The following is an 18358-nucleotide window of genomic DNA, read 5'->3' as shown; positions in this document are numbered from 1 at the left end:
GCAATCAATGCAATGTAACTGGGGGGGGGGGGGGGGGGAACCTTTACTGCACTTCAGTAAACATGCCCCCAAGTCTCATCAGCCCCAAAGGCTGAACCAAAGTATCCGTGCCTAGTTCCAGATGTCACAGTGGTGGTAACTGTCTTCCCTCCTTCTGGGAGCCTAAGCATATCAGCACTGAGGTGGCTTCAAGCTCTGCTGAACAGAACAGAGACAAATTGTTAAAACATGGCACAAATTTTCAGCATTTGTGGAAATGAAAAATATTTTGAAGCCAAATGTGTATATGACTGTAATTTCTGTGCCCCTCCCCCAATTCGGTAACCTGCAATAAAATTAACATAACCCAAAATAATGGGTGCTTAACATTTCAAAGCACTTAGCCTTCCAAAGTTCCACAGAAACCTATGGAACTTTGGAAGGCTAAGTGCTTTGAAAATATTATAGTGACTAGAGGCCTAAATGCTACCTACTTTTACAATAGCAAGATATGTTATTTCTACCTTCACTACAGTATCAGGGTTCCTTTTTGTAATACTGCACACCAACAAGTTAATAGAATATTGATTTTTCAAAAATCACTCTATTAAAAAATGCTTATTTTACACACTCAGAATAGCCAAGGCAGGATAAGAGAAATGCAGATTACACTAGAACTCCCAGAGGGAAGGGAAAGTGCTTGCAGAAGTAGTCCTTTTTCTAATGTGATTTGGAACACGTTCATTCTTCTGGTGATTAAGCAGAATGAAAATGTGTATTTCTTCTTTCAGGACACTGCCAAGTTTCCCCTAGGCTCACAATGCCAACCTTTACTGAAGATGGGTACTGGGGCTTATTTTTACTCTATTGTCCTGCAGTTACTTTTGCTTCTGTCTGTTATTTGACTGATGGAAACCCTGTGTGAAGGCTCTGGAGGAATGGAAATGTAGTACTGTAGATGATGGGTTGCTGGTAAAATTTCTACCCCACATGCAGCTCATTCAATCTGGTTTCAGTTTGCCAAGAAGCGAGTAATAACTTAATATCTGCATGTGCTCAGATTCTTGATGAAAGCAGGCTCACATACATCAGCTAAGTCCTTCAAACTGATATCTGCAAGTCCCCTTGATTTGCAGTACTGCACTGATTTTTGCCAAGTAAAAAAAAAAAGCTCCCTGCAAACGGTATAGAGCTAAAGGAAGAGGCAACATAGCAAATGGGGACAGATAAAGACCAAAATGATCCATGCACTCTCCTCAGTTGATAATTGTCCATTTGAGGTATATCAGCATGCAAATTCCCATGCAGAACTCATCACTAACTCTCCCTCCCAGGGCCGCAGAGAGACACAGCCGGGGCAGGGCCGCCGACCACTGCCCGCCTCCATCTGGGCTGCCACACCGAACCCCCTCCCACTCGGACCACTCCTCACTTTCAGGCTGATGCCCCCTTACCTTCCTGTGTCTGACTGCTCCTCCCTCGGTCTGTCGTCTCCTGCTCCTGTGTGCTGAGACCCAGATGATTGCATTAACGCAATAACCCAGGTTATTGCATTAATACAATCATCGGGGTCCTGGCACACAGGAGCAGGAGACAGACAGACCTGGAAGCAGGCAGGCAGAAAGAAGCTTGCCAGCACAGAGCCCCCTCTTGGAGGCCGGGCCCGGGGAATTTTGTCCCCTGCTCCCCCCTCTCAGCGGCCCTGCTCATTTCATGTCTTTTACCCATGCTCACCACCTATTTTTCACCACTGCCCTCCATTTCTGTCCCTAGAGCGTTACAGTCAGGGCTTTTTTTGAGGGGGTACTTGGAGGTACTGAGTACCGGCACCTTTTCCATTGTCTGCTAAAATTGACCCATGGACCCCAAGTTTTAATGAAAAAGCTCAGGCTTTACACACCAATTCTGCCTTGTCATAGATTCTATGACTGGTTGCAGGGGACCTGGCTATTGTGGGGTGAGTCCCCTCAGCGATCACCCCACGCCTGAAGGGTGGCCTAGCATTTGAGTACCGGCACCTTTTTTGCTAGAAACAATGCACTGGTTACAGTGATGACTTGCAAGATGGGAGACAGTATGCCAGAGCTGGTGGTGCATCTTCAACCAACGTTTCTCCATGCTACTTTCTCATAATGAACTGGATTTATGAAAGGGCAGAAAAAGAAAGGTAACCTTATTTTCTTTTTACACCCCTCCCCCCTCCCCACACCTAAAATGGATATTTATCTGAGCTAAATCTCAGTGGTTCTATGATGCATTGTGAAAGATGTAACATACCTAATGCCATAGTGAAATAAATTTGAAATTTGTGAAAATACAGGTATTCCTGTTTAGTTGCTCCTATTGTTATAATTCAAAGTCAGTTGTAATGCAGTAGTTGTTACTCTTGGTAGTTAAGACTTGGTCTACACTATCCCCCGGATTCTACATATGGCATCTAAAATTGGGTGCCCAAATTGCACATGCATTTTAATTGAGTAACAAGCCGATAATTAGCAATAATTCGGAGCTAACAAATTATTGCAGTTAATTGGATCCAATTAGGATATGTGCATGCATCTCGGGTCCTTTTACTAAGCTGTGGTAAAAGGGGCCCTTTGCTAGCAGCAGCGGCTGTTTTTGCTGCATGCCACCTTTTACTGCAGGTGGGTGAAAATAGCCAAAAATGAAATAGCCATGCAGTAAGTTCACACTTGCCATGCGGCCATTTTGGGGAAGGGGGGGGGGAACACTTACCACCAACCACTGAGGTGGCGTTAAGGGCATTGTGCGATGCTGCCTAATTACTGCTGGGTAACCTCCTGTGGAAATATTTTTTCAATATTTCAGTTAGTGCCGGAAATGGTGCAGACTGGGGGTAGAACTATTGCCTACATCTGCGTTGGGCTGGCAGTAGCTCTGTGTTGCCGCACAGCAATCCTTTAGTAAAACGGCCCCTAAGCGTTATTCTATAAAGATCCGCACACAAATCTTTTAGCGCACAACTGAAAAGGGGGCATGGCCATGGGAGGGGCACGGGCAGGTCAGGGGCATTCACTAAAGATGCACACAGTATTACAGAATATCTGGGATCTGTGCCTAACTTATGGGCAGGGAGTTACACCTAGTTTCAGTTGGTGTAAATCCTCACACACAAGGTTGAGCATGGATCTCGCTGCTATGCTCTATTCTATAAAGGGTGCCCACGCTGGAGTGCTCTCTATAGGATACCGTTCAGTGCCAATTTTTTCAAATGTTGAATTTTGAGCACCATTTATTGAATCTAGTCCTATCTGTCCAGGGCTGATTCCATTATGATCTTGCTTTTTGCCCTTACTTTTGCATCCTGCCTGCCCCAACCATGTTTGAATTCAATTATTGTTATACATAGATGTCATCTCATGCATGGGGGCCTTGAACATCCCTAGTATTAAGCAGGCTCCTTCAGTGTGTTTAGCTGTGTTGAGTTTAGCATCCCCTAATCATTTTGAAACATCGACTCCTATGTGATTGTACTTATTGCCATCATCTCATTGAGGAAAAACAAGTAGCAAATGCATAAATACAGAAAGATATGGAACATGTTACTCCAAGAACCATGTCTGACGTGGATTGGAACATCACGTCTATGGAATCGGAAAGAAGTAGGGAGATTGTGGATGCCTGTCAAAGTGCCTTGCTCAGACAAATGGTGACGGAACCCACGAGGGAAGGGTCGATGCTGGATCTAGTGCTCACAAATGGGGGTAGTGTTTCCAATATCCAGGTGGGTGCCCACCTTTGTAATAGTGATCATCATATTATATGGTTTGAAATAAGAGTGAAGGAGGAGTGTGGACGCACAAAACTCAAAGTACTGGATTTCAGACGTACTGATTTTGATAAAATGGAATACCTGAAGAAGGAGCTGTTGGAGTGGGAAGGCGCAGAAGATGTGGAAAAACAGTGGTCCAAGCTAAAGGCTGCTCTAAATATGGCAACTGATCTTTTTGTGAGGAAAGTAAACAAAAACAAGAGAAGCAGGAAGCCTATATGGTTCTCCAAAGAAGTAGCTGAAAAAATAAGAGCAAAAGAGGCTTTCTTCAAGAAGAAGGCAACGAGAGGATCAAGGAAAAGATTATCAAATTAAACTCAAAGAAGCGAAGAGGGAAATACGGCTGGTGAAAGCGTGAGCAGAAGAAAAAATGGCTAAAGATGTAAAGAGAGGTGACAAGACATTTTTCAGATATATTGGAGAAAGAAGAAGAGATAGGAATGCAATTGCGAGACTGAAAGATAATGAGAATGGCTATGTGGAGAGTGATGACGATAAAGCAAACGTGCTAAACAATTATTTCTCTTTGGTGTTCACGGAGGAAAATCCTGGAGGACCGCGGTTGGCTGCCGAGGGAACGTCTGGGAATGGAGTGGATACTGCGCTGTTTACAGAAGAAAGAGTTCATAAATAGCTTGAGAATATGAAGGTGGACAAAGCTATGGGGCCGGTTGGGATACATCCCAGGATACTGAGGGAGCTCAGAGAGGTCCTGGCGGGGCCTCTTAAAGATTTATTTCATAGATCTTTAGAAACGGGAAAGGTTCCGCAGGATTGGAGATGAGCGGATATGGTCCCTCTTCACAAAAGTGGAGACAGGGAAGAAGTGGGAAAATACGGACCGGTAAGTCTCACGTTGGTGGTAGGAAAAATAATGGAGTCACTGTTGAAAGAAAGGAAAGTTAACTTTCTAGAAGCCGATGGGTCACAGGACCCGAGGCAACATGGCTTTACCAATGTAAAATCCTGCCAAACGAATTTTACTGACTTCTTTGACTGGGTGACCAAAGAACTGGATGAAGGATGTGCGCTAGATGTAATCTACTTGGACTTCAGCAAAACCTTTGATACAGTCCCCCACAGAAGACTCGTGAATAAGCTGAAAGGATTGAACTTAGGACCGAAAGTGGTGAACTGGATAAGAAACTGGTTGACCGACAGGTGGCAGAGGGTGGTGGTAAATGGAATCCGCTCGGAAGGAAGGTGAGCAGTGGAGTTCCTCAGAGGTCGATGCTGGGGCCTATTCTGTTTAATATATTTGTGGGAGATATTGCTGAAGGGTTGGAAGGAAAGGTGTGCCTTTTTGCGGATGACACGAAGATAGCCAATAGAGTGGATACCCTGGAGGGAGTAGAAATGATGAGAAGGGATCTCCGAACCTTAGAAGAATGGTCGAGGGTCTGGCAGTTAAAATTTAATTGAGAGATACTGGGGATTAAACGCTAGGTTTCTCTTATATTGTAAATATACGAAAGACTAGAAACCTAAAATATTTCCTTAATATAACTAATAGGTCATGTGTAATAAAGTAGTGTGCAATACTGTATGATACTGCTCAGAATGCCGTGCATGAAACTCAGCCGTAAAACAGCTTATAACATGCCACTGGAAACCACCATCATCGCACAGCCCTCCCTTCCTACCTATAACAGTAAATGACATCCGATATCTGTTCACCTAGTCAATGTTCCAGTTGTTATAGCATATACCATATGATGATAACAGTAATACTTAACTCCTGTGTATCGGATGTATCCCGCTGAACTGTTAGGTGTGCCAGCGATTAAAAATGGCTGCTAATCAAAAGGCATTCTTATCTTCTTTTTTTCTTTTCTCTTTTGCTCATGCTGGTGCTATAGTGTGCAACTACTACTCAGTGCTTTAAGGTTCCCAACATGCTGCATGTTTCGCCAAATGGGCGTCTTCAGGAGAATGAAATAATTTACATGGAGGCTCCAGGAGGAGAACAGCCCACCGTCCCCCGCCTCTACAGTATGCAAAACTATCTTATGAATATTCATTGTGGATATGCTGAAAACCTGAATGGCTGGGGTGCCTCCAGGACCAGGTTTGGCAACCAATGGACTAAACCAACAAACTCCCCCAAAAAGACTTGCATCTGGATTCTAAGTTCAGTAATCGTTAAACTGAATTTCAGCCATCCAAGATCTAAGAGTTTGCTCAACGAACCAACGTGATAATTTTGTGCCTGTTCTGTCTGCTAAATAAAAATAATAGGCCATATATTTGAAGGATGTACACTCCTATCTCCCCTCCCCCCCCCATTTCCTAAGATGTGCTAGTGGCTGCCATGCACTAATGCCACCACTTTGATTGGACTATGTTGGCATTGCCGCGCGGCAGCTACTAGTACAGTTTAGTAGAGTTATGATCCTAAACTGGCCTTTGAAAGTTTACCAGGGCGAAGGGCATAAACCCCCCTGTTTACTAAGCTGCGCCAGCCCAATGGGTTGTGTTAGCATTGCCATGTGACTTAGTAAACAGGGGGCTAAATTTTTACCCAAAATTTCATTTAACTCTTACATTTATGAGTATAAAAAGTGGGTTGTAACAAGTACAGATTTAGGGGAAGGGAAAAAATTAGGAGCTTAGCACTAATTTTCAGTATTAGGCTCATAAATTAGGTGCAAATCTAGGCAAACAAATGGCAGGCTTAAATTTATGAGCATAACTTTTAAGCAGCTAAATTAAGATGAATTTTCAGCTAACAAAAAAACCCAACTTATTCTCCTGAATTCGGCTGAAAATAGGGCACAAATTTAGGAGCCTAACTAAGGAGTATGTATTTATGAGGTCAGTATTTTTCTAAATATTGAGTACAATGTTTTCTCTGCTGTGTCCACAGCTCTGCTTGTGTACTTCTGCCTTAAAGAACCTTGCGCCAGTGTACAAATCTTGAAGGGTGAACATTAGAATGTGGGTTTGCTTAGTTCTGACTTTTTGGAAATATAAAAAATATTATATAAGTGCTAAAATTATGTAACAAAACTTTACAGCCAAATAAATTTGGTGGAACTGGAAGGGCTCCCTTCCTTCAGTTGTCCCAGCTGGCATTAGCCAAAAGCCAGCAGCATCTTGGAGATATTTCGGAACCCCCATCACAGTTATCTCCTCAGGTATCCATCCCAGTGCACAGAATGGATACTACAGAAGTGCAGGACAAGGTTTTTCAATGTTAGTTCTATCAGTAGGTTGTCACCTTTCACAGCACTTAGGGGCCCGTTTACAAAGGCGTGTAAGGGCCTATGCGCATCCAGTGCGCACCACATCGGCACTACCACTCGGCTACCGCGTGCCCTGGGCATTAATTCCGAATATGGCATGCGCCAAAAAATATTTTCTATTTTCTACCGCAGGGTGTCTACCCGGCGGTAAACGGCAGTTGACGCGCATGGCATGCTTACCGCCCGGGTTGCATATGAGACCTTACCGCTAGGTCAATGGGTGGTGGTAAGGTCTCAGGCCAAAAATGGACATGCACTGGTTCCAGTTTTAACACACGTCCATTTTCTGGCCCCTTAAAAAAAGGCCCTTTTTCCTAGACGTAGTAAAAAATAGCCCGAGACGTGCTCGCGCTACCGTACGCCACTTTTTGCCCGGCTTAATAAAAGGGCCCCTTAAATATGTACTTAGAAACAGAAGCCAGGAAGAGAATATTTTAACACATGAGAAACTATTTGCTCTTCAGGATATAATTCTCATCAGCCCTTTACATTTTCCACTGGCAGTGCTTCCAAATGATCACAAGGGTACAGATACTAGCACATTGGGGGGGGGGGGGGGGGGTTAATCAAATAGCCAATTTATATGATTTAAAAAAAATTCAGATTTCTACCTGATCTGATAGGAATCACGTACAACATTCTGTTGACATATTTCTACTTCCTCATTCCTCTGAATTTATTCTAAACCTTATATTGCTAAACCTGTTCTAACTTACAATGTGAGCTGGATTCAGGCTAGTCTAATGTATAAAATATAGTTACATTGTTACTGCCTGTCACATACTGAGCAGGTGTTCAAAATTGTTCCTTATTTATTTATTTATTTATTTGGATTTATTTACCGCCTTTTTGAAGGAAACCACTGAAGGCGGTGTACAGTAAGAATAGATCAAATATGAACAATAGCCAATTACAGCAGTAAAAATATTCAAATAACAATACATAGTAACATGGAAGGGAATAATCGAACGGCGCCGGCGAAATTGATGGCCAGCCATCTTCGGGCCCGGCGTCATAAGCGGGCGGAGCCAAGCATATTTTCAAAATACGCTTGGTGCCGGCCAAATCGTTCACCGGGTTTAGAATAGGATCACCGGTGGATCGCCGGGTTTAGATGAGATGGCCGGCTTCGATTTTCAGCCATAATGGAAACCGAACCCAGCCATCTCAAACCCGGCGAAATACAAGCCCTTTGGCCGTGGGAGGAGCCAGCATTTGTAGTGCACTGGCCCCCCTGACATGCCAGGACACCAACCAGGCACCCTAGGGGGCACTTAAAAAATCTTAAAAAAAAAAAAATTAGCTTCCAGGAGCATAGCACCCAAACCCTCCCCCCCCAAAACCCACTGTCCACAAGTCTACACCATTACCATTGCCCTAAGGGGTAAAGGGGGGAATCTACATGTGGGTACAGTGGCTTTTGGGATTTTTTGGAGGGCTCAACATTAACCACCACACGTGTAACAGGTAGGGCGGGATGGGCCTGGGTCTACCTGCCTGAAGTGCAGTGTACCCACTAAAAACTGCTCCATACTGCTGTCAGGGAGCTGGGTATGACATTTGAGGCTGGCAAACAGGCTGGCAAAAAATGTTTTAATTTTTCTTTGTGTGGGAGGGGGTTGGTGACCACTTGGGGAGTAAGGGGAGGTGATCCCCGCTTCCCTCCAGTGGTCATCTGGTCAGTTGGGGCTCTTTTTTGGGACTTGGTCCTAAACTTCATGGACCAAGTCCGCCCGGCAAAATACTCGTTCGAGCCGGCGTTTTTTTTTTCATAATAAGGTGAAGCCGGCCATCTCATAACCCCGCCCCACCCCCCCTTCCCGCCTTCGCTACCCTCCCAACATGCCCCCTTGAAGGTTGGCCAGCGCTGCAACAAAAAAGCAATTTTGCCCGGCCAAAATCGGCTTTCGATAATACCGATTTGGCCGGGATTGAGAGATCACTGGCGATCTCCCGATTTGTGTCGGAAGATCGCCAGCGATCCCTTTTGAAAATAAGCCTGATGGTAACATAGTAGATGACGGCAGAAAAAGACCTGCACAGTCCATCCAGTCTGCCCAACAAGATAAACTCATATGTGCTACTTTTTGTGTATATCTGACCTTGATTTGTTTCTGCCATTTTCAGGGCACAGACCGTAGAAGTCTGCCCAGCACTAAGTATGGCATGGTATACTACTTACAATGTCAACACAATACGTAATAGAACATTTTAATTATATCTAGTACAGAAGTGGGGAGATTTTTAAAACCTTTTAATTTGGCTTTCTTGCGCACTGGACAGCATTTTAATTGCAGAAGCAGACACTTATACACAGTGTCTGGAAAAACCAGGACCCCTTACATAGTTTCAAAATACCTTGCAATTGTTTCAACATTTACTCCCCCTCCCCCCCCTTTTTACAACCTTTATTAGGAAACTCCCTTAGCAAACTCATTGCACTGTATGACTTTTTTTGGTCACAAAAATTTAATAGCAAACTTCATCTTCTTCGTTCAATGCCATTTTGCTAAAATGGATTTTTATGGTCACTTCTTGAATGATGTCATTTTGAAAACAGGGATCATCCAGTTTTTACAGCATTTTGCAGTAACACCTGCCGATAATAGTAACGTTGTTTTGGGGTTATTTGGAAAAACGTCGGGGTCCCATTTTTTTCCCCGGACACCATGTAGAATTGTTCAGGAGTATTAAGCACATATAAAACTGCATGCCACTGAAGCATAGTACATACTTTAACATGGTATCATGCAGCCATTCTCAGGGATAGAGGTTGAGCAGAGTGAAGTGCAGCTGGGAGATCTGCATGTATGCTACATGATACATGCATATCCCAAGCAAATTTAGGGGGTCTTTTACTAAGCCGTGGTAGCGTTTTTAGCTCATCGCAGTAAACACCAAGATGTCTGATTTCTACCGTGAGCTAAAAACTGCTATAAAGGTGAAGTTATGTTGCACCTTGGATTTATGAATTTGTGTATTGATAGTGGTGATTTGTACATTATTAACTGAAAAGCAATTTACTAGCATTAGCTTCCCTTCTAGTGCAAGATTTCCGGCAATCCAAACATTAGTATAACCGCCCTTAATTGGGTGGGCGGTTTGGAACATTGATATGCGATGATGGTTCTGTACCCAGTTGCCACTTGTTTCACATTGTGGGTGAATATACTGCTGAACTGAGCCCATTACACTTAATAATTTTTTAAAAAATTTAAATCTAAAGTTAGATTTTGTAGTATATATTTTTATGTTTTAGTTGTTAGATATTTAGTTTTGTATTAATTTTGGTGTTTAATTTAGAACCTAATTAAATAATTGTTCCCATTTAAGTTGTACTTTTGTTACAAATACATGTGTATCCCAAGCAAATTTAGGGGGACTTTTACTAAGCCACTGTAGTGTTTTTAGCTCATGGTAGAAATCAGCTGACTGAAAAGAAACTGATGCGCTCCTGGCGCTTAAAACACCACATGTTAACATGATATTCACCAAGTCATCACATTAATGTGTGGTGTTTTAAGTTGACAGGAGTGTATCAGTTTCTTTTCAGATCCTTAGCGACTTTCAGGATAGCATTGTGCTGCTAACATATCTTTTGACCATGAGTACTTTGTAAGCCTTTTTGAAGATGTTTTGGCAACTTTCTATGTGCATGTTAAGCTTTTTGAAATACATAGCTTTCAGTGGCAACAGTTGTGTTCTTATGGTTACATTTTAGTGTGCAGTGACTCTTTATAGACTACCCCAGAAGGGAAGGGAAATGGGACTTGATATACCGCCTTTCTGAAGTTTTTGCAACTACGTTCAAAGCGGTTTACATATATTCAGGTACTTATTTTGTACCAGGGGCAATGGAGGGTTAAGTGACTTGCCCAGAGTCACAAGGAGCTGCAGTGGGAATCGAACTCAGTTCCCCAGGATCAAAGTTCACTGCACTAACCACTAGGCTACTCCTCCACTAGCAACATTCCATGTAGAAGCCTGCCCTTGCAGATCAGCAATGCAGCTGCGCCGGCTTCTGTTTCTGTGAGTCTGACGTCCTGCACGTATGTGCAGGACATCAGACTCACAGAAACAGAAGCCTGCGCGGCCGCGTTGCTGATCTGCAAGGGCAGGCTTCTACATGGAATGTTGCTAGTGGAATAGCAACATTCCATGTAGAATCTCAACTAGTAGCAACAGAATCTCAATAGTAGCAACATTCCATCTAGAAGCTCCAATAGTAGCAACATTCCATGTAGAATCTCAAAAAAGGGAAATGGGACTTGATATACCGCCTTTCTGAGTTTTTTGCAACTACATTCAAAGCGGTTTACATATATTCAGGTACTTATTTTGTACCAGGGGCAATGGAGGGTTAAGTGACTTGCCCAGAATCAGAAGCAGGTCGTTTAGACTGAAATGCCATTTCAATGCTTGTGGACCAAGTTTCCACAGCACTGAGATTCACATGTTCAGATAAGCAAATTAGTTGCTGTTTTGCTTTCTAAAGTTTTTGTGCAGAATCGATGTTTTATATATAAATAAAAAAGCATTTGAGGCAGATGATTAATGCAAGCTGGTGAGCTCCAGATCTGGAATAGTTGTGCATGATAGGAGATCCAATAGCCTGTCTTATATATGATGCCTCTTTGCCTAAAAATTACATTAAAAAATTATATACAGAACTATAATGTTTACTGAGCAAGTATTTTGTTGCCACATATTGTGCAGTCCTGTATCCTTTTCATTACTATTTGGGTTTCTGCCAGGTACTTGTGACCTGGATTAGCTACTGTTGGAAGCAGAATACTGGGCTAAATGGACCATCAGTCTAGCCCAATATGGCTATTCTTATGTCTTTATTAAATAGGCTAAATAAATGCCTGACTGACCTCCCAACCAAGGTGACTTGTTATAAAATAACTATTTCAAGAGTGGCCACTTTCTCATGATCTATTAAGCTTTTTGTTCTAGCATATCATTTTCTAAAAGGCTCAGCATGTTAAGCAACAGAATGTACAACATGACAACTCAACACTTGTTTTCAGGTTCTTCCTTAAAATTATTGGAAGAGCTGCAGGTAAATGAGATCTGAACACTCTTCAGACAGCACTAAGGTTCTGGGCAGCCGAATGACTGATGCTGAAATGGGATGCTATGTGAAAGAATAAGAGGGCATTGCTCTCATTCCCACTTGGCACTCATCTCTGCAGTAAAAATTTGCTCCCTGTTATTTTCACACAGTAAAGCTATGCTGAGGTTAAATACGCAAAGATCTCTGTATATATTGCAATGAAGCTATGAAATCAACTACAAAATTCCACAATTTAATTCAGAATTACCGACTGCTGGAATAACTTATTCAAGAAAGAATCTACCTCCTTCCATAGAATAAGTTATTCTGTGATCAATGCGACTTAACCCTGGTCTCTTCCTAGTGCGATTGCAAACAGCAGTCAGCCAATATTCAAATGCAAGTCCTGAGTAAGACCAGCATCCAATAGCCCTCCATCCCAGGAGAGCCATGACATGGGCAGAGAATAACATTATCATAGGGTATCGACGTATGAATGAGTGTCACATCCGTGTCCACCCGTAGCCTCTTTCTGCTCTGATACAACCAAAGCTACAGCAGCTCCAAAGACTGGAAGCTGCTGCATAAAACAAGTGAAGTTAATGAGGCTTCTGTCACCCTCAAAAGACAAGCGAGTTTTAATAATGCAGCTTCATGTTATTTGCTACATATCAGGAAACAAGGCAAGTTCATGTTCGGTTTTTACACTCCTTTTAGGTGCAGATGAAAAGGCATTGAGCTCAGACTTTAAAAAAAGCTAAAAAAAAACTATAGCAAGGTTATGGAAATAGGGAAAAAACACAATGTTGAATAACAGCCTTTGGCATTGCTTCTCTTACAGGATTAATAATCAAATTATATGAATTCTGCCACTGAGTCCGTACATTTTTGTTCATATTAAAAATAGACAGTAATACAGTAATGAACAATCTGATCCCTATCCAAAAGTGTCTTGCACCCACCTCATAAAAAGTGACTCTGTTGCTCATCTTGGTAGCCAGAGCAGTGGAAGAGGTGGATGTGGCTACCAGGAGATGCCTCTGCCTGCAAGAGAGGAATCCTGCTCCTTACCCCTGTTACCACCACACCCAGGGAAGCAGGAGATCGTGCCAGGAGAATCCTTAAGTGCTGAGGCTGAGCAGAGGGCCGGCTCAGAGCCCTGCCAAGCAGCAACTAATCACTGCCAGTGCTGAACTCAGCAGTGTGGGGAAGAGGGAAATCCATCCTCAGCAACACAAGTCACTTAGCAAATTCTGTCTTTCAAACACTTGCCAACTCAACCACCCAGCTCAAAGTTAATCTGACAACTTGTAATATCAGTTTCAAATACAGAGATTAAAAATGCCAAAACTTGAATATGTTGCTTTAGACCGAAGTGTTAGCTTGTTTCTCCAGCCAAAATGTGTCCTGCTCCATACCGTACAAAGGGGCAAATGTATTAAGCAGTGTTAGAATAACATCATAATACAAACCCGGCCACAGCTCCCCACTCCTAAGCCCCCTCCGCTGGGCCTTTCTTTGGTGGGTAGTGGATGCAGAAGAGTCTCCAATCACTCCTGCTCCTGCACATGCCCAGCTCAGAAAATGGTTTCCAGAGGCAATGAGTGAGAATCACTCTTGCCCGTGCTAGTTCCATTCTCAAGATGGCTGCCACCAGGACTTCATGGCAGTCTTGCGAGACTGCTGCTGAAAGTCCCAGAAGCTATTTTCTGAGCTGGGCAGCAGCGTTGTATAGTACTTAAGTAACATAGTAACATAGTAGATGACGGCAGAAAAAGACCTGCATGGTCCATCCAGTCTGCCCAACAAGATAAACTCATATGTGCTACTTTTTGTGTATACCTTACCTTGATTTGTACCTGTCCTTTTCAGGGCACAGACCGTGTAAGTCTGCCCAGCACTATCCCCGCCTCCCGCCACCGGCTTTGCCACCCAATCTCGGCTAAGCTCCTTAGGATCCATTCCTTCTGAACAGGATTCCTTTATGTTTATCCCACGCGTGTTTGAATTCTGTTACCGTTTTCATTTCCACCACCTCCCGCGGGAGGGCATTCCAAGCATCCTCCACTCTCCGTGAAAAAATACTTCCTGACATTTTTCTTGAGTCTGCCCCCCTTCAATCTCATTTCATGTCCTCTCGTTCTACCACCTTCCCATCTCCGGAAAAGGTTTGTTTGCGGATTAATACTTTTCAAATATTTGAACGTCTGTATCATATCACCCCTGTTTCTCCTTTCTTCCAGAGTATACATGTTCAGGTCTGCAAGTCTCTCCTCATACGTCTTGTAACGCAAATCCCTTACTATTCTCGTAGCTTTTCTTTGCACCGCTTCAATTCTTTTTACATCCTTTGCAAGGTACGGCCTCCAAAACTGAACACAATACTCTAGGTGGGGCCTCACCAACGACTTATACAGGGGCATCAACACCCCCTTTCTTCTGCTGGTCACACCTCTCTCTATACAGCCTAACAACCTTCTAGCTACGGCCACCGCCTTGTCACACTGTTTCGTCGCCTTCAGATCCTCAGATACTATCACCCCAAGATCCCTCCCTCCGTCCGTTCCTATCAGACTCTCCCCGCCTAACACATGCGTCTCCCGAGGATTTCTATTCCCTAAGTAAATGTAACTAAAGACCTACCTGTTCAGAAAGCCTCAACACAGCATAACTATAGATTGTATTGGACACTATATATTCCTTCCTATCCTTGACCCCAATGTACCTGAATATACCAACCTTACCCACCCTATTATCAAATTATATTTGTTTCCCCTACCGGACTTGGCGATCGCCTTTACGGTACTATGTAAGCCACATTGAGCCTGCAAATAGGTGGGAAAATGTAGGATACAAAGGTAACAAATAATTAATTAATTAATTACTGTACTTAAAAGAAAAAGTTTTGTCACTTTTACTTGTAAAGAAGAACAGGAAACATTTTGTTACTTTCACTTTTACCATAGTAATAATTTCACTAGTTTTCACTATTTTTACTCAATGACATCTGATGCTTGTAGTTAAAAGTAAAAATCAAAGCAGAATCGAGACATAAATGATTTCTCAGTACCACCAAATGAAGCAGCAAAATCTCATCACGCAGTGAATCATATCATCTTAAATTTTGCTGTTCAGTGAATATAGCCTATGAGAAACAGTGGAGTTGCCTGTGTTTATTGCACTGATTACTGGTCTCCTCTCCAGCCACACTGAATAGTGAGGAATTCGGTGAAGCTGGTTGCAATTCTTGGTGAACAGACATATGTCTCTACCACAACAGATGGCTGGTCATCCTATGGAAAATTTTACATTGGGGCGACTGTTCGCTGGATTGATAGTCTTTAGCGAGAAAGACAAATATTCTGTCAAAGGAATTTTGTTCATGCAGCACAATTTTAAGCATATGTCATGCAAAGACTTTCACTTGACGTATCTCAGAAGCCAGCCAAAGTTGATGAGGGCTATCCGATCTTCTCTATAAGTGTGCTTCGGCTCAGACTCAGTCAAATTCAAATCCAGAAATTTTTGAAAAGTAGATTATCTACTGCTGTACTGTAAGTCAGTCACTGTTCATTAACTAAAAGGCATTTACACATTTGCTATGATTAAATATTTCCTTAGCAAAGATGTTATTTTTTGCGTCCTCTTTTTGTTTCCACAAATTTGGTAACCCCACCCAAAGTGGACGGGCCTGTTAGAATGGGGAAACTACTACCACTATTAAACATGAATATAATTCTACAAGGTGTGGGCAGTGCTTCAGACATATAGAAAAGGCAATCTCTGCTCAGAGGAACTTAACTGAGGACAGAAGGGCAGTAGGGAGAAAACACAGCCAATTCTGCGCAGCTCTAGTCTAGAATGTTCTGAGTGATTTTGAGTACCACAAGTTTCCTGAAGAGACAACTGGAGATTTGGTTACAAAAACGTTCTCAATACATTTTATCTACAAGTTGTTCTATACATCAATTAGAAACATCTGATGTAGAATTTGAGTAAGACACATTGTATGGTGAGCAGTGGCGATCCTAGCCAGCATGGCACCCGGGGCGGATCGCCGATGTGCCCCCCCCCGGGGTGCAGCGTGCCCCCCCCTGGTGAAGTGACACCCCCCCCCCGGGTGCACGCCACTGGGGGGTGCCGTGGCACGCACCTGTCAGCTGAGTTTGCTAACTTCGCTGCAGCTCCCTCTGCCCCGGCCGGAACAGGAAGTAACCCCGGCAGGCATGATTGGTTTTAGTGAAATTGAGTACCACCTGAGCATGGTTCAGGGTTCAGTTTTCACACATGCACAGGGGGGGGAGCCTCCCTCCGAAATGCTCAATTTCACTAAAACCAACACAGGTAGGCAATATGACGGCTCAGGAAAACAAGCATTGGCTGGACTCGAGAGGGCTTCTGCTGGTGGGGCTTGGGAATACCTGCCAGTCAAACTAGCAGACAGCACATCAATTTGGGGAGGGGGAGCCTGAATCCAAATTGGGGGGTCCAGGCCCCCAGAGCCCTCCCTCCCCCCCCCCCCCCGTGACTATGCTACCAATATATGCTCCACTGCTTAGAAAAGGGGACATGAGAAGGCTGTCGTAAGTCAGAGGAGGGCAGGCACAGGAAGGAGACAGACGTCGGTGAAGGCAGAAGCGATCGCCGATCAGCTGTTCCATCCGGTGCAGCGCCTTCACACACAGGTGAGAGGCACTGCACCGGCCATTAAGGCGGAGAGGGGGTCCGGTGGAGGGGGGAGCGGCGGCGACGAACTCAGGGGGCGTGGCAAGGGGCGAGGGATGGCGGGAGGCGGAGCAGTGGTGGGGGAAGGAGAAGAGAGAGACAGGAAGGGAGGGGGGGCCTAGCGCTGCAAAAGTTTGATTTTTATTTTCATACAGGGAGAAGCGGGGAGCAGTGGCGACCTCGGGTGGGTGGGGGGGGCAAGGCCTTCCATACAGGACGCTCCTGATGAGCGCCTTTGCCCCCTCCCGATCCTTTTTTGATGTTTGTTTCATTTTTTATTTTAGGCAGAGGGAAGCGGGGAGCCACGTGTTTGTGTTTTAATCTCTACTGTAATCTCATTTTTCTTTTTAAACATGCCAGGGGATTTTTATGGTGCAGGGGGCAGTGGGGGAGATGACAGCTCAGGCCTTAACGACAGGTCTGAGCTCATGTTAAATTTCTGACAGTAACATAGTAACATAGTAGATGATGGCAGAAAAAGACCTGCACGGTCCATCCAGCCTGCCCAAGATAAACTCATGTGTATACCTTACCTTGATTTGTACCTGTCTTTCTCAGGGCACAGACCGTATAAGTCTGCCCAGCAGTTTTTCCTGCCTCCCAACCACCTGTCCCGCCTTCCATCACCGGCTCTGGCACAGACCGTATAAAAGTCTGCCCTCCCCTATCCTCGCCTCCCAACCACCAACCCCTCTTCCCCCCTCCTGCTCTGCCACCCAATTGTAGCTAAGCTTCTGAGGATCCATTCCTTCTGCACAGGATTCCTTTATGCACATCCCATGCATGTTTGAATTCCGTTACTGTTTTCATCGCCACCACCTCCCGTGGGAGGGCATTCCAAGCATCCACCACCCTCTCCGTGAAAAAATACTTCCTGACATCTTTTCTGAGTCTGCCCCCCTTCAATCTCATTACATGTCCTCTCGTTCTACCGCCTTCCCATCTCCGGAAAAGATTTGTTTGCGGATTAATACCTTTCAAATATTTGAACGTCTGTATCATATCACCCCTGTTCCTCCTTTCCTCCAGGGTATAAATGTTCAGGTCAGCAAGTCTCTCTTTATACGTTTTGGAACGCAAATCCCATACCATCCTCGTAGCTTTTCTTTGCACCGCTTCCATTTTTTTGACATCCTTCGCAAGGTACGGCCTCCAAAACTGAACACAGTACTCCAGGTGGGGCCTCACCAACGTCTTATACGGGGGCATTAAAACCTCCCTTCTTCTGCTGGTCACACCTCTCCCTATACAGCCTAGCAATCTTCTAGCTACGGTAGATGATTCGTTGTAATCATCGGTATGGTTAGTGCATTCTGAATTGCCCACATTTCAATGGTAGTTTCTCATTTGCATTCCGTTTTCGTTAGCTGCTAGTGTCATCGGAAAATGGCCTTTGATGCACGCTACGGTTGAAAATTTCTTTGTTAAGGGTCAGTAAAGGGTCGTTAAAGTGGGTCGTTAAGGTTTAGTGCATCTGGGCCAGAAAGACATCTTGCAGGTGGCCACTCTGTGAATGAAAGTTGAGATTTGTCCCTAGCAGCATAGACAGATTAACTG

At 44.0% G+C, this 18358-nt stretch overlaps 1 protein-coding gene across 1 annotated transcript in view; it reads right to left on the bottom strand.

Annotated features, from left to right (window-relative positions):
• Positions 1-13111, bottom strand: part of LOC115472318 (very-long-chain enoyl-CoA reductase-like) — an 82918-nt gene extending 69807 nt beyond the window's left edge. The window contains exon 1 of the mRNA XM_030206550.1: positions 13039-13111. Coding sequence (XP_030062410.1) covers positions 13039-13065 — 27 coding nt within the window. The 5' untranslated portion in view covers positions 13066-13111. The remainder of the gene's footprint in view (positions 1-13038) is intronic.
• Positions 13112-18358: the final 5247 nt, after the last annotated feature.

This window comes from Microcaecilia unicolor, chromosome 6 (assembly GCF_901765095.1).
Source record: "Microcaecilia unicolor chromosome 6, aMicUni1.1, whole genome shotgun sequence".
Taxonomy (NCBI): Eukaryota; Metazoa; Chordata; class Amphibia; order Gymnophiona; family Siphonopidae; genus Microcaecilia; species Microcaecilia unicolor.
This window is presented reverse-complemented; position numbering and strand designations above follow the sequence as displayed.